The following is a 23,993-nucleotide window of genomic DNA, read 5'->3' on the forward strand; positions in this document are numbered from 1 at the left end:
TACTAATTTTACCTTGGGAACCTAGGTTTTATTAATGCTTTCTTGGACTGATGCATGCAACTGAGGCATAAAAGCTTACACATACGGCCACTTTGTTGTTTGTAATGAAGAGTCCACACAAGTCTATGAATAGGATTAGGATTAGGATTCAAGCAGAAGTAAAAGTGGTTTATTATTTTAGAGTATATGCACATTTATTTTCCTCTTTTAAATAATCCTAATAACATTACAGTTTGATGAAATAATCTAAATTGAATTAAAACTGAACAAATAGATTATATAGTCAATTAAATTCTACTTCAATGTCCATTATTAACTGATTCAAGCCTGACAGTATGTTATCTGCTCATAGTAGTGATGGGTAGAAGTTGAGCTCTGTTGTCCTAGTTGCTCTGGGACGTCCCTAACTTTTTGTCCCGTAATGTCTCAGGTGAGCTGTACTCCATAATTAAGTAGGTCGCTCTATATGCACAGATTGAATGTTGAACACACTGACCTTACGTTAAAAAAGAGCTTGTCTAGAGAGAGTATAATTTGTTAATTAACTAAGTATTTTTCTACTAAGTTAGTTTTAGTGGTTACACAAATGTCTTCATACACATTCTTATATAGTTATGATATTTAGCCTCAAATCAGAATTAACCCAAGTATGGTCTCCCCATCCCCAACTTACCACATACAACGGTAACCAGGATGCTATCATATCAACTAGTCTAGGCAATAAATTTTTTAAAAATTCCTGGTATAAAAAACTGTGTTTAAAATAATCTGCTACTTCTACTACTCATTGCCACTGAGCACTTCTCTCCTAGAGCGATTAATATCACTGAAGCAAGGAAAATACTACTTATAGGATGAAAATTCAAGAGTTTTGATTAAAAAATTTTTAATTAAAAATATTTTAAAGTCTTGTATAATCAATAAAGAAGGAAGAAGAGAAAAATAAGGGTGGAAAACTGAAAAAAAAAAAGTTCATGACCAAATGAGGAAGGAGCAGAATTTATTTAAATTAAGATTTTATCTGACCTCTTTTCATGTGATGCTAACATCTTTTTAACCCTAAACCTGTATATATGAGCTAATCCAAACACATAAACATGTAAATGTTTAATTACTTACGATTTAAAACCATCTTTATTCCACATTGCAATAAAAGGATTCATAAATAAAACTTCATCGAATGAACTTTAAAAAGGAACAGCAGACCTTATTCCAGTGAATTCTTAGATTGAAATTCAGAAAGTGAGCACAAAACAGAAGCTGTGAGTACCTGTGCCTTAAAGCCAAGAGGTGCCTTCCTCTTGAATAAAGACTAAAGAATAAATGCTAAAGAAGCATAAAGACTAAAACAGCCTCCTGCTATAACAAGAACAGCAACACCAAGGTTAAAGAGCCAGATTTACATCAAGTAGATACCGTCCTGAGTTTGCTTTGAAAGGTACCTTGGGAGCATGTAAGAAAAGTCACTCCTAAGAGCAGTAAATGCAACTGCATTTACTTTAGAATGTGCAAGCCTATCGCGCAAATTCCTCTTACAAAGAAATGGAATCGGTGCTTATTCATTTGAGTCTCCTGAGAATTCTGAATTCTTCAAGCAATCCACAAAGTTCACAGATACCTTTCTTCATATGGTGGATTTAGGACTGACCCACTTACCTATAGTGTATAAGATGCCAGTAAAGATGAATTAATAGAGATTCACTCTAACAAGATTCCTAGTAAAATAAAGTCGGAGCAAGCAAAGAGACAGGGATATTTAGGAAAAAATAATTTGAAGTCTTAGGTGACAGTCCTTAATTGGTAAGGGAAGAAGTAGGGTAAAGTAGACGGGGGATTAAAAAAAAAACCCAAAAAGCCGTCATTAGAGAAAATTTAATGAATTAAGAAACTTCAAACATTTAAATTTCTTTACCTGCAACAGCACACATAGAAGAACCACAACTTCTACTGTTTGTGAATTCACTCCCGTTTAATGCATGTCTTGAATGTCATGCAGCAAGTAACATTCTTTGCTAATTCTAAGACTATCTGAACCACTATCGTTCAGAAATATTCTCTTGAGACAAAACAGGTTTTCTTTGACCAGAACGACTTAACTGGCATACAGCAAACCTATCACTAAGATCTGTACTTCCAGCAAAGTTTCTCAAGCCAAGGTCACTTTCTTGGTGTTACAATAATGAATCCCTGCCTATTTTATTTTCCCTACTCCAGGAAATAGCCTGTTCTAACTTTCACTTCTTATCTTTGTGATTAAAAAAAATAAGTTGAAATAATAAGGCCAACTTCCATCAAATATCTCACTTTCAACTACTAAAAATGTGACTACCTGTATATGAGAAAACCTGAATTTTTATTTTACTTCAACTTTGACTCACAAAGTTGAACACTCCTTTTACAGTTCTTTTGTTTTTAACTCCAACTAACTCATTATAGCAAATTAAAAATAAAAGATCTAAAACAATAATTTTTGAAAAAAAGAAACAAAGTAAAGTTTGGGAGAAAGTCATCCATGGATAAAAGTTGAAGAAAGATTTAAAGTTATTTTTACAATAAAAGGCTATAAAAGGGTCTCAAAAATAGGTACATGCAAATACACAGAAAAATCTCCAGAAATTCTAGTAAAATAAACTCTATTCTAAAAATCAAAGGATACCAGTAATTGTTTCTATTTCTAGATATTTAAGAATATTAATTTCTGTTAAGTTATTGCTAGTAAGAAATGGTTGATGAAAATGGAACTTGTATGTATAAATATACATTTAAAGCAAATGTCTTCTAAAGAAAAGTTTAAATGTTAGTATGCACTTTTCAAATGAAAGAATTATCAACATAAACAAGTGTCACTAATTATCATTTTTAACATAGGCAATATCTGTTCTTTTGAACCAATAAAATGGCAATTTTTTTTTTTTTTTTTTTTTTTTTTTTCGGTACGCGGGCCTCGCGCTGTTGTGGCCTCTCCCGTTGCGGAGCACAGGCTCCGGACGTGCAGGCCCAGTGGCCATGGCTCACGGGCCCAGCCGCTCCGCGGCATGTGGGATCTTCCTGGACCGGGGCACGAACCCGTGTCCCCTGCATCTGCAGGCGGACTCTAAACCACTGCGCCACCAGGGAAGCCCAAAATGGCAATTTTTAACCTGCGGACAGCACAGGTAGGACAACCACAACTTTTTATTAAAATAACTGCCAGGATCATACTGTATGGGTCCAAATTAAGAAAGCGAAGTAAGAAACTGTCCATGACTTCTGATGTGGCAAATAGAGAAATGCCTAATTTCTAAACATTCGATTTTCTAGTTCTCAACCAGAACTCCTGACTCCACTCCTGCACACTCACATACCCCACACCCAAGGTAGTGACACTTACATCGAGCCCCCAGCTGCAAGCACGTTCTAAGAGCACAAGAAATAAAGGCTTTGATGCTGGCTGGGGGGAACAGTTTAACGACTGGGAGTGAGACACTGCCACAGCTGGCTTACATTTCTGTTTCATGTCAAAAGTAGCATGCCTCTCTTCCCCAACAGGTAAAATCTGTTATCCTCTTTTGTCCTCACATTAACCTCCGAGTTTGGCAATCTAGTATCATTCACACTTCAAAGACTAAAAACCTGAGATTCGAAACTATTTCACTGTGATCCAGGTAGTAACTGGCAGGACCAGGTGCCACCTTCCCCACGTCATCTCCAGCTTCAACATCCTCTCCAAATTCTCAGCTAATAATGTAGGCAAATTCACCACAGCATCCTCGCCCATGTCACTTATAAAGAGATCAATTCCTAAGCAGCATCAGGATATGCCAGAGAAATGCCAGAGACGACAGACAGCATCTTAGGTCATCCTCCAAACTTTAAGATGTCTTAGCATTACTTCAGCAGTTATCTCCTACCTTTTCATGACACAAAACTGAAAATGATAATAGGTGTACAGTCCACTGCTCAAGGCCAGAGCTGACCAGCCAGGAGGTTCCAGCAGCTCCAAGCCCTGCCCGGCCATACCAGTTCTAAAACTCCTACCATCTACTCCCAGTGGGTCAGACAAAAAAGGCACAGAAATCAGTGAAGTAATAAAAGAGAAATGAAGATGAAAACCTCAAGGTCTAACTCTGACAGACTATGGGGAGTTTTCTTTTCCTAAGGTCAACTTTGGACATATTCATTCAGCGCCCTGTACAGGGTGTGGACAAATTATACACCAGTTCTGTCAGGTATCAGCGTAGGAGCTACCCAAAGAACAGAAATCACCATGGCAGAATTTGTTTAATACTGCAAATCTACCACCATTAAAAGAAAAACTCTAAAAAACTAATGACTAAGGCTTCCCCATAGATTATAGCTTGCTTTAGCATCCAGGTCATAAGTTAAGACTTGAGATCTTTTGTAGGTATTGTTACTTTTTAAAGGGAAAACAGAAAATACACCTAAAATCTTAACACTGTACTTGGATCAACACAGTAATTAACGTCACACATATTCCTGTACCTAACTAGCTTGTTTAAAAAAAAAAAGTTTGTTTCTGTCCTTTTTCTCTCTTTTCCTCCCAACTTTTCTTTCTAGCTCTCATTTTAAACTAAAGTATTTTTATATATAAAACATTCTTGATTTGGGAAAAGACTAGTGCTTTAACTGAAGCAAAAAGCACAGAATTAACAGCCCATTAAAATGCACAAGACTAAATGTGAATGTATCTGTTTATTTACAGCTTTCGGTACTTAAAATTTCAAATAAAGTGATCTGTCCAATTGCTTTAGTTTAAAAAAATAAATCATTTTTCCATTCTCTTCTAGAAAAAGCTGCAGCACAAATTAACACAGTAGAAGTAGTGAAAACAGAATTACATTTAAAACATAGCTTAGAAAACATATGCACCTCTTTTAGATTAGTAAGTATAAAATGTAATTGTTGGTGACAAAAGCCAACAAGAATAAAATACAGACACTTATATCTTATTATGTTCACATGTATCATAGAGACAAAAACAGTAAGTTTTAAACTTTTACTAGATATGGATATACACATATAAATAAGAAAAACCCTCTCTTTATTTTTACCCCAAAGTTTTCTTCTATTTTCAGTAAAAATTTTTTTTACTTTTCAAAAGTATATGACAACTGTCAGTACAAATCTCTCACTTCTTTAACATGTACTTTTCACACTATGATACACAGTTTAGGTATCATGACGTATTTTAAAATGGGTCAGTTTAGTGTCAAAACCCAAGATGCTTCAAGGAAACTAGAGAGACTTAAAGTTAGCAGTACGTCATATGGAATTGCAGCATACATACTGTATTGCCCCGTGCTAGTCTGATATATGCTAGTCGGCACTGCCATAGCAGCGATATTAGGTGACGTTCCTTCTTCCTCGGATTTTTCTTCTTCAATCTTGGGAACACCAGGCACATCAGAGGAAAGTTCATTCAGTATTTTTCTAAAATATAATTTAACAATATAAATAATTAAGATACATGAATGAGATTTAAAACAGAACAGTTATAATGGGAGAATGTGATGTATAATTATTCTCTTTTTTTGGAAAAAGTATCATTACAGTAGGAAACTTAACTTACCTGTAAGAGGGTCTTCGTGAAAGGATTTCTCTGTGTTTATGAAAATCAATTACACTTTCTGATTCTGCAGACTCATCTGTCTCTGCAATTGTTGCTACCTATAACACAAGAGTTCCTGAAATGCATCATAAAATCCATGGTATCTCCTTCATTCACAACACGGTGCTTAAGGGTCTCTCTGTGTGCAGCACTAAGCCGGGCGCTGGGGACAGAACACACTGTGACGCACTAACCACGCTCACAACCTGGCGCAGAGGAAGAGGAAGCGCAGACAACAACACTTAGCTGTAGAACCAGCCTGTGTGCAAAGGATGGCACAGATAACATATACTGCAGAAATGCAAATGAGTGTCAGGCAGCCTTCAGGAAAGCACTCAGTGTAAGATACACAAGACCTAAGATCCAACCCTGAAAATATCTCATAAATCCAGCAGGGGGTGAGCCAGCGAGTGACAGAGGCAGAAAATAATACCACTGCTGACTTATGCTGCTGGGTCTTCAAATTAGACATTAGATAGGTCCAAAGAAGAAAGAATATTTAAGCAGGTATAAACACGTGGGTAACAAGCCTGGTTAAAGTTACAAGAAGTAGGTGGGGTGGGCTTGATGGCAGTAGGTCTTGAAGGTCAAAATAAGGAATTTCTCCTTAAAAGAAAGATCAGATTTTTAAATACAATTTCATTTTTTCAAGTAATAGTATAATAACAAATAGTAAAGAAAGTCAGGAAACTAAAATAATGAATCTCTCTACAACATGACTGCTCTCAATATATTCAGCCATCTATCATAGGGGCTAGGATAGTTCTGAGTTTGCAAAACTCACTTTACTTAATATTACAATTATATGGGAATTTGATTTGGGCACAATCAAAAAAGCTTATTAAAATACCAACTATGCAGGCAGGAACATATACTTCCCAAGGCACATGGATGTACATATTTGTTCACCTACATGTATGACCTTGCATCTCTGGTGATGAACACCCTACACATAAGCACACTCATCCATGAGGAGAACTTATTAGAGAAACTGCCGCTGCAAATCAGACAACCATATATCATCACCAAAAATTTATCACTGTAAAGTGGGCTTCCACACATCTCTCGTACAATCATAACAACTCCCTTATGCAAGGTAAGTTATTATTTTAGAAAGTGAAAACTGAAGTTCATCATTCGACAGGTAGGAATTCTAACACAAGATCCACAGACACCTATCTCTACAAAGATAATCATATCATCCATTTAACAAAATCCAAAAGAGCCTACTGAATATGAGATATTTTCTTCCAGTACCAGCAAGGTTAAAACTAAGTAGAAATATTGATATCTGCACCCCAATAAAAGTCATAATACAATAAGGAGAGTGGAAAAACTTTCTTGCTTTATAATTAGGGTCAGAAAGAGTCAGAAAGTCCTGGAATCAAAGTTCATTGCAGGAAATAAAAAAAAAAAAAAAAGACAATACTGAGAATCACTCTTACATTTTTGAAAGACAGGAGAGACACCTGTGCTGAAAAGATAACCAAGCTTTTAACGCATGTGGATTTATTATTACTTCAAGTGTCATGTTGCAACTCTCATCCTTATTCCGCAACAAACTGGATTCAAATATGCAGAAAAAGGTAAGACTGATTAAGTATTAACTACATTTTCCTCAGAGATCTTTATGTCATCAATTAGGTTCAAATAATTTCAACATTTAAAGGACAAAAACAAACTGACCTTAAAAAGGAACAAACATAAATTCAGTAGAAGAGAAAAGTATGCTTTTAAAAATGCATACTTAATAATTTACATCTGTTGATGCAAAGAAATGTTTTAGCTTTGAGAAATGTTAAGAATTTATGACCAACTTTGATGACAATAAATAACAAAACACATCTCTGGATCGCAACCACAACACTAACCACGTCTAAAAAAACCAAGATTTAATCTGATGTATAAACGTAACACCAAGTAACAATAATATCATGTCACACATATTGAATTAACAATAAACCTAAATTTCTACACTCTAATGTGAGTACTGGTGAAAACAGCATCAGTAGTACAATATTTACATTACCATGTTTATCAGACATCTCCAAAGAATCCTCAAAATACTTTTAAGCATCTTTGGAGAGCATTGCTAAACAAATCTAAGTGTGAGCAGAGAGCAACAACTTAAAGGAGAATGACTCAATCTGTAAATTAAGAGCTGACAATAAAACAACTTGAGTCAAATCTATGTATCTAGCAGGGCACAATGCACTTCACACATAAAAAGGAAATTCGTCTAAATGTTAAATAACAAGATCTGAGCATCAAAGCTACACAAAGAAAATGAGGATAAATGAATTAGTAAAAGAAAAAAAAAAAAAAGCTCAAGAAAGTCCAAGACAAATCATCTGGGAAGGAAGCTAACCTGAACAGTCTGTAATTGTGGTGACTGAATAACCGATGGCTGTGGTGTCTGAAATACTCCCTGGACATGTACAGTTTGGCCTGAAGGTAACTGTACTAGAGTTACAGCTGGGGAGCCTCTTCCGGTGCCTGACCCAGCTACAGAAACCTGCAAAAATGATCATCATTGAGGATTAAGGCTGGACCTTTTCTTGGTTCTTTACGTTTTCCTTAAAGAAATACCATTCACTATTATGACTGGCCTATTTTTCCTGCTTCTAAGAAATGACAAGCAAGCTGGGGTATGTACCATTAGGAGATGGTTACTGTCCTGGAACAGTCATTCTCTGATGTGACAGATATTAAAGAACCCATGCTCCTCACTGTCGGTTCCCATGCTTTGGTGGCTAAGAATGTTCCAAGCACAAAGTTCTAAAGCAGTTAAACTACCTCACTGCGACCTCACAACTGCTAACAGTGAAGCCTTCTTTAGGCCAGAGTATAAACTACCCTCCTTAACTTCTTAAGAGAAATCGGAGACAGAACTTAAAGATGGTAAATTATCTTTTAATAAATGAAGCTTCTGACATATGATGTTATAGTATTACTCCAGACACAAGCTAATGCCTTGTCTCTATACTGATGAAAACTGCGGTTACTTTTATGCCCCAACAGTCACAAAAAGGGCACAGGCCAAAGAAATTCCAGGACCTCTCATGCCCCTCGCACCTCCGAACCAGAGAAAGCTCATGACTTGGAGCCTATGTGGCCCTGGCACACTTCTTTCCCCCCAACTCGAGCATCCAGAGGGGCCAGAACCATCACTTGGCTTGCACAGACAGGAGAGAACAGCCGTTTACCAGCTACCTTGGGTGCTTTGGACAAAGATCCCTACCAGTAAAAGACAATAAAACCTTCACTTCTCTGGACTCAAAACCTGCCAAGTTTCTAATTAGTACACAACTGTCCTAGAGGCCAGTGTAATCTTACAAACTTTGCCTCATTTTACTAAGTTTCACTATTCATTATGACTTAACTCAGAACACCGAAAACTTTGGACATGAAAGAAGCTACTAGTTTCTATCATGAGTGGTGGCAGACCACAGAATCTAAAACAAATTTTGAAGAAAGCTTCCGTTGGACCTCACTTTAAGGAAAACCAATCATTTCCAATCTACTTACTCTAATACTTTAAAAAGAATTATTAAAAACTGGGTTTATAACAAATAATTAGATTTATTTAAAACATCATTCTCTTGGAAGGCAAACTTCTTCGGCAATCCAAAAGTAAAAACTCTTCTATCCATGCAAGAGAACCTACGCGGAGAGCACTGAACTAGGTGCCCTAGGGTGGAAAGCAGAATTGCTAAAACCAACACCTAAGAAACAACAGCACACAAACAGTACAGAACTAATTGCTCCATTGTCCAGGTCATGAAAACCACAGGAGCACAGAACCGAAAGACCAGTATGGGCCTGAACAACAAGTGGAGGCCTTGTGTAGAAGCTGCCGATTGAGCTGGGCCTTGCTGTGGCCTGGGTAATAGCTGGACAGAAAAGCGAGAAACCGGGCCGGAGACACCCAACATGTAGCCCACGGGGCAAATTCAGCCCACCTGCTCCTGGAGTTTTATTGCCTACTTTAGATTTCAGGGGAAAGAAAAAGGGCATTCCATAATGGAGCCAGCAGATTTAACAACCAGAAGTTTAAAAACCACTAGATTTACTCTACAAATGTTCCCTGCATGAATTATAAAAAAGGATCCATCTCTTTGTGAACCAACTGCCAAAAGGTACTCCTTTGCCAAATGACCAATTCTCAAACTTTTTAGTCTCAGGACACCTTTCCACTCTTAAAAATTACTGATGACCTCAAATAACTTTTGTTTATGTGATTTATATCCAGCAGGATGCTGTAAACACACAAGCAGCTCCTGGGAAGGGAGAATGCTATGGGTAACTTTTGCAGATTTCTGTAATTTCAATACTCCTACTATGGCAGATTTCAAGCAACACAAAGCTGGAAAAAGATGTACACAATCGGCTCTCACAAGCCAGCTCAGCCCACTGTTGGTTATATGTACTGATATTTACCACATTAGAAATTAAAACTGAGAAATGTTTAAAATACTTAGTAACTCACTTAAAAATAACAATAATGCCATTACATGCTAACATAAATAACATTTTATGAAGACTACTTTCCAAGACAAAATAATTAATGACAAGAGTGTCAATGTTTTACATTTTTACAAATTCTTTTAATGTCTGGTTTAACTTAAAACAGCTGGATTTTCATACCTATTTCTGCACTGAATCTGTTGCAATATGTTATTTTAATCGGTATGTGAATAAAATATGCCTCTTACACATGTATGAATAGAAAAGGAGTATTTCAATGGCTTTTTCAGAGAAATGTGGGTATTCTTCTTTGATACTACACCAAAATTCAGCAAGTGGTTGTTTCTTAAAGGTTAGTGGCCATGTGGAATCTGAAAACTTAGTTACGTTAAAATCCATTCATCTACCTTACACTTATACATTGATCTATCTTATACTCTTTAGCCAGGCATGATTTTGTAACGTTATGTGGTAGTTATTTGGAAAATACTGGCTCACTGAGTTAAGCAGATCTCCCAAATGCTGACACATTTCATGATACACTATCAGAAAATCACATTCATTAAAATCAACATCAACTTCATCAGAAAACTATAAATACTGGGAAGCTATCAAGCTCAAAATGGCAGATGGAGATTTTCCAAAATTCAAAACTGCTGCTTAAAAGCCTGAATTGCATCATTGGCAATAAATACTGTTAATTGTTTTCCTTGACGTGACAAGCTTACTTCATTTTTTTTTGAATTTCTTAATTTCATTTTATTTATTTTTTTATACAGCAGGTTCTTATTCGTTATCCATTCTATACACATCAGTGTATACATGTCATTCCCAATCGCCCAATTCATCACACCACCCCCCTCCCGCCTCACCCCCTGCCACTTTCCCCCCTCGGTGTCCATACGTTTGTTCTCTACACCTGTGTCTCTATTTCTGCCCTGCAAACCGGTTCATCTGTACCATTTTTCTAGGTTCCACATACATGCGTTAATATACGATATTTGTTTTTCTCTTTCTGACTTACTTCACTCTGTATGACAGTCTTTAGATTAATCCACTCATTTTCTTTTGAGAAAATGTTTTTCAAATACTCAAGTCTGAACAGTCATAGTTTGGCTATTTGCCATTATTTCAAGAAAAATGATGTTCTGTTTGGGGGGGTGGGGGAATGCAGCTAGTTCTTCTTGCCTCTCATTCAATAACTCAAGTGTTTTTTTCTCAAGATCACCATTGGTCTTCAGTACGCAGCAGAAATGCTTTCAGTGAATGTCCCACTTCCACAGCACAGAATATTAAAACAACATGTACTCGAGGGTCAAGATTTAATACAATTGGTAATGTCTGCTGATTCACTGGGGACAGTCTTAAGTGAAACTGACATTTTTTTTTTAAAACTGCAAGTTAATGTAGTGAAGACCACAATGACAGTTCGGCACCACTGCCACTGACTTGATCGTGCTAAGGTGCCAACAGTTTTACCCCCCAAACTGTTTTTGCACCATCAGGGCAAATGCCAATACAGAGAAAAAAAGAAAATAAATCTTAGTATTACCGTGAAAATAGGTTTGTCATCCCAAACCTCCAGGCATGATTGTGTAACACCATGTGGGAGTTATTTGGAAAATACTGGGTCCTTGGAATCTCCTCCAGGCCTCCCTGAAAACTACTGCTCTATCCCCACGCAGCCCCTAGGTAAGCCCTGCTCACAGCTCAGAGCGCAGAGCGCTGAAGCAGGCGGCAATTTCAGCTCCACCACAGCAGCACAGCCAAAACCACCGTATATAGTAACCCTGATAAGAGCATTCGTATCGCAGAGATTGAGCAAAACAGAATATACGTTATACCCAAGAGTATTACTAGTATTCCTGCAGACTGGACCTGTGGCTTGAGATGGCAGACAGTGTCACATTCACTTTCATGGGGAAATGACCAGCTTCAAAGAAATTAGATATTTTGAAGAACTGAAGAACAACTCAAGAAAGATTCATGGGGTTTTGATAAGTATAAATCATGCTTTAAGTTGCTCTAATTGTCTTTCGGGTGTAATTTTCAGGACTTCAAATTATCAAACAACGCTCTATCAAAAAGGCTTAGTGAGAAGAAAACCTGCTGTAGAAAGGGAGCTGTACCCACTAGTACAAAACTGTATTCCTAGAATTCTGGAGATGAGTTATACAAATCTGTAACTACAGTGAAAACTCTTACGTCTGAACTCTGGGTAGTACAAAAAGCTCATGAGACAACTCTTTAGTTAAACTGTTGAAATAGAGGCTGAGAAGCAGCACAAGTGACATACCCTAGAGTCACAATTCCAATGTATCCTTAAAAAACAACAACAACACTCTTAGATCTAGAGAACCTGTCAGGCATTCTACATTCTTACTGGTTTTGCCAAAACTGATCTGTGACTAGCATTAAGCTTGTAACTAACTGTACTGGTAGAGTTAACAGGATAAACATCATCATTCATAGGAAAAAAATTCATGTGGTTCCCTACCTTTAACATCTTATCATTATTATTATTCTATTGATCACATGAGCCACAAGTAAATACAGGGCGCCCTTGAAGTAGGATGTGGTCCACAGATGGCACAGAAGGAACTCAGGCAATGATTCAAGAACATGCATGGTGGCCCCAAAGCCAAAAATGGGTAAATAAAGAAGCATCTTTTTGTTTTTGTGCAAGGTGGCAGATTCAGTTTTAGGCAGGCTAGGGTGAAAGCAATGGGAGGAAACCAGTTGCAAATATTTAGTGGGCAAGGAGAATTATGGGACTGATGCTTGGGTTAGAGCTCAGGAAATAAAGATGTGAGATACACTGACAAAAAGCAACCTGTAAAGACTACTATACTTTATTCACAATGTGCAAATAGAATTCTACAGAAGCTCTGGAAAGAGAAGGAAATTAAGTCTCTCCTAAAGGACACTACTGATAGAGACACAAATTTTAGTTCACTTGAACTAAAATATGCATACTTCACGTAGAAACAGGTCTTTCTTATAAACATCATATACTCATTCCAAAACTTTTTTTTTTTTTTTTTTTTTTTTTCCGGGTACGCGGGCCTCTCACTGCTGCGGCCTCTCCCGCTGCGGAGCACAGGCCCCGGACGCGCAGGCCCAGCGGCCATGGTTCACGGGCCCAGCCACTCCGCGGCATGTGGGATCCTCCCGGACCGGAGCACAAACCCGCGTCCCCCGCATCGGCAGGCGGACTCTCAACCACTGCGCCACCAGGGAAGCCCCCCCAAAACTTTTTAAGAAGTAAATCTCACCGAAACAAGTCATACTTATGAATTAACTCATTCTTTTGTTCACTTAACAAATGTTTATTGGAAGCCTGCCTTGTGGACCAGTCTACACAGCAGGGATATAGCAGTGAACACGAAAAGTCTGCTCTCCTCAATCAGGAGACAGAAAACAGATGAAGAGACAAAAACATAATTTGGGGTGGTGCTAAATTCTCAAAAGAAAAACAAAGAAGGGTAACTGATGAGGTGGCGGGAAGGTGGAAGGAAGCTACTTAAGGTATACCTACTGTATAAAGAAAAGTGGGAAAGGAAGCCATGGGAAGATCTATATTCATCACATTCCAACAACCAAGCAGGCAACTGCTCAAAAAACAAGCACATAAAATGGATGTATTTTATATTTCATAATTTTTATACCTCTTTTTATGAGGCTCTAAAAGTGTGTATAATGAACTCATAGTAGACATAGTTTACCTTTTCTTCCTGATCCCCTGAAGAATAATCCTCTTCTACAGGATGCCTGAAACATAGACTGTGCTGATGCCACCACATCTACCGAAAACCCCACTATAGACAATAGTTAATCTGAAGAAATAAATTAAGATGATGCAATTGACAGCCTTACTTGGCTTTGCAATTTAAAAAACTCTAATAATGACACATAACTGGGAAAACCTCACAATGTTGTAACACAGCATTTGATTAGCACCTAGTGGACTTGCTCCAATCTGTAGCTAGGTTCCCTTATGATGGGGTTTATGATGTCACAGAGCCACTGAGCCTGCATTTAAGACAGTTAATAAAGGATGAAAAAATGTGAATTCAAGGTATAGCAGACTTTGCTATCAACTCTGCTGCCTGAAAAGTCAGATCTATATATTACCTATTTTAATTCCAAGGACTACAATGAAAACCCAATTAACACTCTATGTGAGAAGCTGGAAAACTATACTGATTTCTGTGTATTAAGACAGGATTCTCAACAGTCTGTTTCTTCTATGGAAAAAAGAAGTGTTTAAAGAATATTTCAAATATTTTAAGGCTGAAAACAGGAAAATAATATTTTAAATGTGAACACTTTAATAAAGACACAAAACACTCCATTTAAAAAAAAAAGTTGTATTTACTTGTGCTAAGTGAAGACAAACACAAAAGGAAAAATGTAGAATTGGTATCATTTTAGTGTCTTTAGTGTTTTTCTTTCCCATATTGAGGTTCTTCTTTTTTTTTTTTTTTTTTTTTTTTTTTTTTTATGCGTTACGCGGGCCTCTCACTGCTGTGGCCTCTCCCGTTGCGGAGGACAGGCTCCGGACGCGCAGGCTCAGCGGCCATGGCTCACGGGCCCAGCCGCTCCGCGGCATGTGGGATCCTCCCAGACCGGGGCACGAACCCGTGTCCCCTGCATCGGCAGGCGGACTCTCAACCACTGCGCCACCAGGGAAGCCCTCTTCTTTTTTTTTTTTTAAACAGTGTAGCTAACAAATTGCCAAAATCAATGGAGTTAAATTTTACCTTGTGAATATCAACTGAAAACACTGATAACAGAGTTGGCCACGTAAGACTGATATTTTTATATTTACTATGTTAAAATTGTTAGAACTATAATATGATCCTTGAATCCTGTGTGTGTAAGGCATGAAGAAATACTATCTGAAATCTATAATCTGAATTTAAAAAGGGAGAAGTGGATTCTGTTTCTGGTACTGTAATTATAAATGGCCAAATATTATGTCTCTTTAAAAAAATTCCCCTCTTGAAAGCAAAGCAAATGTCGGAATCAAGTCATTCTTAATTATATAGTCTGATAATACTTCCAATAAGCAGTGGTGATCACTGTGATGATCAGTGATGACAAAATTAGGGGTTCTTATGCTTTGAAAAACAATGTCCTAGTGAAATTTTTCCCTAGCTAATCCTTATAATTTCCTATTTATAGTACTTGGAGCGTCATTTTATATTCTAACCAATACTAGATGTTTTACTTGTATTTATAAAGACTATGAACACGTACATGACCTTTATAGAAGTCAAAAATCCTTTAGCTCTAGTTGTTTAAAAATCAATCTTATACCTTGGTTTCAGTAAGACTGAAACTAAAATTGATCATAATTTTCTAGCCAATTGCATTACAAAGTAGTAAATGTACATAGTGAAGTAAGTTGCAGTGAGATCCTGAGCCAAAAATGGCATTTACCCAGCAGATGTCTTACAAGGGCAAACACTGGACTCTTAACAATGATACACATCATTTCTAGTAATGAATAGGAAATGCACGTGCCAAAAGCCAGAAGCTACAGAATGAATGCATAAAACCACTTATTGTCCAAACTACATATTAATCTATTTCTGACCAAAATCAACTCAGGAATGTCTATGCAGAAAACTGCAATTCACTTGAATTATTCTACCTTAATTCTTCTACCAATCACTTGGTATAAGTCCTAAAGAGTACTGACTAAGCAAAAGCAACCTTAAAAAATAGTAACAATAAACAAAATGTGGTATATACATGCAAAGGACGAAGGAATTCCTATCACATACTGTATAGCTGAACCTTCAGGACATTATGCTAAGTGAAATAAGCCAGTCACAAAAAGACAAATATTGATGATTCCACTTATCTGAGGGTTCTAAAAGTAGTCAAATCATAGAAACAGAAAGTAGAATCACGGTTACCAGGGGCTGAGGGGAGGAGTAAAAAGGGAGTTGCTATTTAATGGGTACAGGGTTTTAGATTTGCAAGATGAAGAAGTTCTAGCAATCTGTTTCACAACGATGTGAAATGCCTAACACTACTGAACTGTACACCTGAACATAAGACTGCAGATTTTATGTATTTTTTTTCCACACATAAAAAATAGCAATAACTATTGCCCCACATTTGGTGGATATGATAATTAACTGACTTATGGCCAGGAAGATACTCAATAAATTGATTTTACCAAAGGCAATGAGCCTGACTTCCCCATCAGTTTATAAGACATAATTCTAAAGCTCTGGGCATTCCCGTACTCTTGGCCCCAGAATTACTGCTCAAGACACAGACTAGCTATTGGTGCCAGGATTTATATGGACCAGTTACTAATACATCAAAATGGATAAAATTTAACTTTTCTATGCTCTTCATATATCCGAGGTCAGAAGCTGAGTTGCGATCTAAATATGATACTATCTTATCTGCCACTAAATAATGAAGGAGTAACAGTATACAGTATATATGTATACATACAATGGTTACTGCATAGTACTGTGCATATATATATATATATAGTATTATATATACAGTAGCTAGATGTAGCATATATTTATGATTACTCTTTGCTAACTATGCATTTTCCCAGGTAATGCTATCTGAAATGGTCTGGTTCAACACTGAGTACCTACGTATTACAAGTAATAGAAATGCTTAATGAAATCTAAAGCCAGGTGCCTGGGTTCTGCCTTTTACTAACTGTGTGACCTATGACAAGTTATTCACCCTCTCTGTACCTTAGTTACCTCAAGTGCAAAAAAGAATGAAAAAAAACAGTACCTTTCTACAGAGCTGTTGTGAGAGCTGAACTATATGTGTAAAGCATGGAACAGCGTCTGGCACATACTGAATATTCAATAAACGCTCACTCTTGTTATTTTTATTATAGTTACATTTCATTTAAATAATTTGGTCAAGAATGTAGAGCTTAATTTACATGTATTGATATTAATCCTTTGATTTGGAAAGATTAAAATATTTTTTAAAATATTCCTCAAAATTAAGGTGGAGAAAGAAGAATCAAGGATTTGCATGAAAGTAGAAGTCAAAATCTGAATCAGTGACAAAATATGGCCAGACCAAATTGCATCCTTAAGCTTTTTCAGTTTTAGTCCAAAGATCAGAGTTTATAAATAGAAAAGTCTAAGAATTTAGCTCCTAAAAAAACAGTATAATGAAACTTGGTCTCACCATGAAATCAAAAATCTAGTAATAAATTTTAGATTTTCAGAGCCAAAATGTTGCGAAGGAATACTTGCAACGTTTTAAAATTTCTAAAATAAATCCAAAGTACAAAAATTTAGTAGAAATAAAATGTGGTAGAAATAAAATATACCAATTTAAATATATTCATGACATTATATCAGAACCCTGCTTATAAAACAACTACATATCAGCTTTTCTTCTCTATACCCACTGGAGGCCTATTTAAGCATAAATAGATTTATATTACTTTAGAATGAATTTTTGATACAATATATTCTTATAAATTTATTTAATTTTGGCTGTGTTGGGTCTTCGTTGCTGCGCGTGGGCTTTCTCTAGTTGTGGTGAGCGGGGGCTACTCTTTGTTGCAGTGCGCGGACAACTCATCGCGGTGGCTTTTCTTATTGTGAGGCACAGGCTCTAGGCGCGAGGGCTTCAGTAGTTGTGGCTTGCGGGCTCTAGAGCACAGGCTCAGTAGCTGTGGCGCACGGGCTTAGTTGTTCCACGGCATGTGGGATCTTCCCGGACCAGGACTCGAACCCATGTCCCCTGCATTGGCAGACGGATTCTTAACCACTGTGCCACCAGGGAAGTCCTGATACGATATATATGTATTTTTTTTTGCGGTACGCGGGCCTCTCACTGTTGTGGCCTCTCCCGTTGCGGAGCACAGGCTCCGGACGCGCAGGCTCAACGGCCATGGCTCACGGGCCCAGCTGCTCCACAGCATGTGGGATCTTCCCAGACCGGGGCACGAACCCGCGTCCCCTACATCGGCAGGCGGACTCTCAACCAATGCGCCACCAGAGAAGCCCCTGATACGATATATTTTTAAACTAGCATAAGCCACTTCATCTCAAAACCTGGCCACTACTATTCTAACCATATGAGGTTACTATAATGAATAAAGCAAACGTTTATTGCACGTGGACTTTGTGTCAAGCACAGTATTTGGGCTTCACATAAGTCATCGCATTTAACGGTCAACCAATGAAATTAGTATTTTAATTATTTTAGGTAAAGAATCAAAGAATTCAGTCTAATAAGTGTTTACTTAAAACTATGCATAAAAATTAAGAAAATAATTTTGTGCGGGCCTAGCTGCTCCACGGCATGTGGGATCCTCCTGGACCGGGGCACAAACCCATGTCCCCTGCATCAGCAGGCGGACTCTCAACCACTGTGCCACCAGGGAAGCCCCCCATTATTTTTTAAAAGGTATTTAAAAAGAGGTCTATTGCTGTATAAACATACCTACTGAAAGGCAAATGTCTTTCCTGAACTATTTCTGCTTGCACCATTGTCATCTAATATTGTCTCTACTTAGTATTTTCAACTCCATAACCAGGCTTTTCTCTTCTATGCCTTTTTGGAGAATGACATGTTATAACTCTGATAGGGCTCAGAAAACTCACATTTCTGAAGATCACTATTAAGATGTTGTCCTCACTATCAATGAAGTGAAAATTTCCCAAAGCCTCTGTGTTTTCCAAATGTAATTCCTTTAATGGTTTGGGGTTTACAAAGGTTGCAGTAGCAAAAAATTGAAATAAGGCAAAGTAAATAATCTCTGGATTTTATTCAAAGAAGGAATTATAAAAATTAATGCTCCATTTTTAAAATCTCAATGTCTAGTCTATTATTTATTTATTTATTTATTTACTTATTTTGCGGTACGCGGGCCTCTCACTGCTGTGGCCTCTCCCGTTGCAGAGCACAGGCTCCGGACGCGCAGGCACAGCGGCCACGGCTCACGGGCCCAGCCGCTCCGCGGCATGTGGGATCCTCCCAGACCGGGGCACAAACCCACGTCCCCTGCATCGGCAGGCGGACTCCCAACCACTGCACCACCAGGGAAGCCCTTGTTTTTTTTATTGTGGTAAAAAATACATAATATAAAATTTACCATCTTAACCATTTTTAAGTGTACCGTTCAGTAGTAAGTATATTCACACTGTTGTGAAACAGATCTCCAGAACATTTTCATCCTGCAAATCTGAAACTATACCCCTTAAACAACAGCTCCCTTGTATCTCCTCCCCCAACCTACTCTTTAACTAGAAAAAAGTCAGAGAAAAAGATAAAGAGAATAACTGTTTATTCTCAGTTATTTTGCCATTACCACTAGTGACAAACTACCTGTTACTAAAACTAAGAAGGAAGACTTGAACATCAAACAAAAAGTACCCAAATCTCATAGAAAATCATTACAAATGACAGAAAATCTCTAACAGTCTCTCAAACACCAAAACAGATTTGTATGCATTTTTTTTCTGATTATAAGGTGTATAAAAACAAAACCTTTTTCTGAAATTTGACTTTGACTGCTTTATACCTACTGAAATTACCTTTGAAACACCGATTTTCATTCAAAGAAAAGTATCATTTAACACACTGGGATGAAAACACAGAGTATATTCTAAAGCCAAAAGCCAACCTTTAAAGAAATCTGTTAGCTATTATACACAAAGTTATCAAAATATGAGTATAGATTATATAACAAATTCTTATTCAAAGTGAATAAAATGGTGACTAATATTAACAGTTCACAAATTATTTTTACTTATATCCCTTTAACCTTGAATTACCTTCAAGAATGAGTTACATTTCAAAGCAGTATATTTTCTTGAATTAGTTGACTAAGCAACAACAAAGATTTAACATTTACTGAAAAAAATTCACTGTTCTATTTTTTTCCTCCTAACTTTTGTTAATTTTTAGAACTACTTCTAAGTGAATACAAATGTTATGTTCAAAAAATTTTAATTAGGGCAATTAAAAATAACCAGGGGAAGGAATACATAAAATTAAGAAGCAATAAAGTCAACAATAAAATGAAAATTTTTATTTCAAAATCTTAAGAGGAACTTTTTCTCTTTCAGTAAGAGCCCCTCAAGTCAGGGAATCAGCATATTGAGGTTTAAAAAACAAGATTCAATTAAACACTGAGCTTGGACTTCCCTGGTGGCGTAGTGGTTAAGAATCTGCCTGCCAATGCGGGGGACACGGGTTCAATCCCTTGTCCGGGGAGATCCCACATGCCGTGGAGCAACTAAGCCTGTGTGCCACAACTGCTAGGCCTGTGCTCTAGAGCCCACGAGCCGCAGCTACTGAGGCCGCGTGCCGCAACTACTGAAGCCCATGCGCCTAGAGCCCGCGCTCCACAACAGAAGCCACCACAGTGAGAAGCCCGAGCACCGCAACGAAGAGTAGCCCCCACACACCACAACTAGAGAAAGCCCGCGCGCAGCAATGAAGGTCCAGTGCAGCCAAAAAAGAACCAAGACAAAACCCTGAGCTTGAACTAGATGTACTCAGCCGACAGCAAGTATACCAAATCAACCTAACACGATACAGACCAACTGTAATATACAAGTATGATGTTGCTGACCAATGATCAATAGCAAATGTTGCTTGTATGTTGCTTGTTTTTTTTTCTGATAGCCATCCATATTCTTCCTGGTCCTACTTAGGACCAAGAACATGGATTTTTGGCACAGCTGGCCAAAACAATGAGAAATGCCATTCCAATTTTCCACCAGTTTGAAACAGAAAACACACAAGTCATACACTGAAACCTATCCCTTGTTAAATCATTCCTACTCCAATCCCTCACTGCATGCCAGGCCTGCTTTCTTCTAAGATGCTTCTTTACGTACTGTTTGCATTTACAGCAGAGAGGATAAGAAAGGAGGTTAGGGCTTCCCTGGTGGCGCAGTGGTTGAGAGTCTGCCTGCCGATGCAGGGGACGTGGGTTTGTGCCACGGTTTGGGAAGATCCCACGTGCCGCGGATCTGCTGGGCCTGTGAGCCATGGCCACTGAGTCTGCGCGTCCGGAGCCTGTGCTCCGCAACGGGAGAGGCCACAACAGTGAGAGGCCCGCGTACCACAAAAAAAAAAAAAAGAAAGGAGGTTAGTAGAGTATAATCTCTGAACAACATTCCCTAGTGGCTTCCTCTGCTCCACAGAGTCTCCTTGTTTCCAAAAATACAGAGGTTCTCGGAAAGGTTAAATTTTATATTAGAACTAACTCTCTCAAAGCACTACGCTGACCCTGATATCTTGAGTTTACTTCCAACTCTATGACCCCTGTGATTCTGCTCCTTTCACCTTTCCTTTCCTATCTGTGCTGAAACTTTGAGAATTGGCCATTTACAAAATAGGGTTATTTTATCTTTCCAACTCGAGGTGTCATACTCAGGCCACAGGCTGCATCAGCAGCTATAAGGCATGAAGCTCCAGATAGCACATCCTCTCCTGAGGCTCCATCTGGATTACCGCGCTCACCCTGAGTTTCATGGCAGCATTATCAATTCCCAAGAGACGTGGAACAAGAAAAGTTCAAGGTGCTACCACTGTTGCCTTAGGGGTAGATTACACATTTGTGAGATGAATGGGGAAATGTGAGCATGGAGTGCATATTATACCAAGGAATTATGCTCGCTTTTGTTAGGTATGATCATGACATTTGGTTATATAGGAAAATGTCTCCATAACCTCTTAAGAGCTGCATACCCAGAAGAAAGTAGGAATGACATGAGGTGATGTCTGAGATCTGCAGAGCTGCTTAAAATTCTTCGACAAAAAGAAAAAAAAGAAGATAAATGAAGCAAGTGCTACCAAATCTTAATAATTTTTAAGTTTCTACATATATATGCGGGAGAATTATTCTACTCTTGTATATGTTTGAAATCTTTCATCACAAAAGAAATGATAACTTCCCATTACCCATTTAAGGATTATATTATTTCCAAAGGCTGTAAATATTATTTTAAAAACTACCTGTATATACAGTAATTTTGCTTTTCACCGTTTTAGCTTTAGGAAAGGGTTTCCTCCTGGCTTGGTTATATAAAATAGACTCTTCCATTTACCACCAAGAGTTTTTCCAGGGGGGAAGGGTGGGGATGGGGGTAGAATCTAGTCTTATATATGTATCAACACATACACTTACCAGACAAGATTCCAGCTTCAATTAAACAAACAAACAAACAAATCTACTTTAAAAACTAATTCAGGCAAGAAGAAATCCAAGTCACAGTACTCAACCTCGATGATCTGCCACTCCAGCCTCTAGCCCTTTGACACTGTCACCACGTGACTTCTATTCACTATTGGATACAGTTAGAAGGGAAAGGCTCCACTGATATCTGGGAAGTTATAAAACAGAAAAACTGAAAACTGAGAACTCCAGCCTCCCTCAATCAGTCAGCAGAGCAGAGGTGTGAGGGCCAAGAGCAAGCTCAAGTTTTCAGATCTTCGTAACTGGGACAATTTTCAGTGTTAACTTGATTAACAGAAGCTCTGGAAAGGCCAGGATACTCAAAACTACCACTATCAAATGACCAGAGGCAAAGGATCAAACCCGCTGAACCTTCTGGTTACACCCTTTGTTCCGACACTACTTAATGATAATTAGACCATGTGAAAAGGAAAGTAACTGTTATAAATTCCTCTTTATACAAACCTGAACTTAAGTCTAAAACATCTGAGAATTCACAATCCTCTAGTTTAAATGAAGTAACTGGCAAGTACATACAATGACATTGGGAATTATTCGGAAGAGTCAGTCAGTCACTTTTAGCATACATTATAGGCTTAATAAAATTTCAGTTTGATTTCCTAATCCTTCTATTATATAATATTGCATAATAATAATGAATACTCATAAATAAACAGCTTCAGGCATCACAAGAATCTAAATTAATAATTACGTTTAGAAAATTCTGACTGCTAAGAACTGTGTCCCAATTCTGCAAAATATCATGATCCATAGAGGATTTATGGCCTCATATCCATGGAGGATAACTCTTAGTTAACCAAAAGAATCAATGACTCAGCATACAGATTTCTTCTTAATCTCTTAACATTCCTAGTATGTGAAAGACAAAAACCATAATTTATTTTTTTGATCAACTATTTTAAATATAGAGAAAACAGAATAACATAGCAGGTCTATGAACTCGCTATCCAGATTTAATGTCTATCAACATTTGATATATTTGAGATTTTTAAGGAAGTAATAAACATTGTAAATGTAAACCACAGCTTTTTTCTAGTTCTGTGATTCAGCCTTCTCACAAGTCTCTATTCCCCCCTTCTATTTTATTTAACACTCCCAGCTTTCTCACACCCCAGTTCTCACTCCTTTGTTTCACAAACCCATCGTTATCTATTATTTCACAGAAAAACTTCTTGAAGAATCTATACTTCCAATTTCCTCTCCCTCTTATTTATTCTCTAACCTACTAAAGCTAGGTTTCTGTTCACTGGACCTATTCAATTCCAAAACCTCATAAATCCAAGGTTATTTTTTGGACTTCATATTACTTGACCTCTTTAGCAACTTCTGACTGAGGCTCACGGGGCTGGGTGTCACCCAGGCTGAATGAAGGTCCTCAGAACTGCCAACTATCACTGTTAGACAATGGAGGTCTGTTGTTTTGACTGTGCAGGCCCAGAAGGCCGGAGGAAACTGCATGTGTGGAGGACAGGAAACCAGTACCTAAAGGGAGAGAAGTGGCGGCAGAAGGAAGATTTGCTTTCAACTACCACTTCAGCAAAAGGGCAGAATTATAGACCAAGAATCATAGTTATAAAAACTCTAGAACACCCCCAATTCACCAAAAGATATATGTGCATTCTCTTCTATTTTCACAGACAAAAAGACTAAAGGATAAACACCAAAATGCTAACAACAATTAAATTT

At 37.7% G+C, this 23,993-nt stretch overlaps 1 protein-coding gene across 21 annotated transcripts in view; it reads right to left on the bottom strand.

Annotated features, from left to right (window-relative positions):
• The window catches only part of CREM (cAMP responsive element modulator), a 66,354-nt gene that overhangs the window by 22,781 nt on the left and 19,580 nt on the right, over positions 1 to 23,993 (bottom strand). For 8 of the 21 annotated variants that reach the window (XM_065873029.1, XM_065873028.1, XM_065873024.1 and 5 more), the window contains 2 exons: positions 5,570 to 5,667; positions 5,288 to 5,430 (listed from right to left, as the gene is read on the bottom strand). The exons of 1 other annotated variant lie outside the window; for it this stretch is intronic. In XM_065873029.1, the coding sequence (XP_065729101.1) occupies positions 5,288 to 5,430; positions 5,570 to 5,667 (241 nt within the window). Of the gene's footprint in view, positions 1 to 5,287; positions 5,431 to 5,569; positions 5,668 to 7,976; positions 8,124 to 8,264; positions 8,375 to 13,800; positions 13,879 to 23,591; positions 23,634 to 23,993 lie in introns of those variants that run through there. 12 more of the 21 variants (XM_065873007.1, XM_065873003.1, XM_065873012.1 and 9 more) reach the window with 4 other exon arrangements.

Source organism: Phocoena phocoena, chromosome 2, assembly GCF_963924675.1.
Source record: "Phocoena phocoena chromosome 2, mPhoPho1.1, whole genome shotgun sequence".
Classification (NCBI taxonomy): domain Eukaryota; kingdom Metazoa; phylum Chordata; class Mammalia; order Artiodactyla; family Phocoenidae; genus Phocoena; species Phocoena phocoena.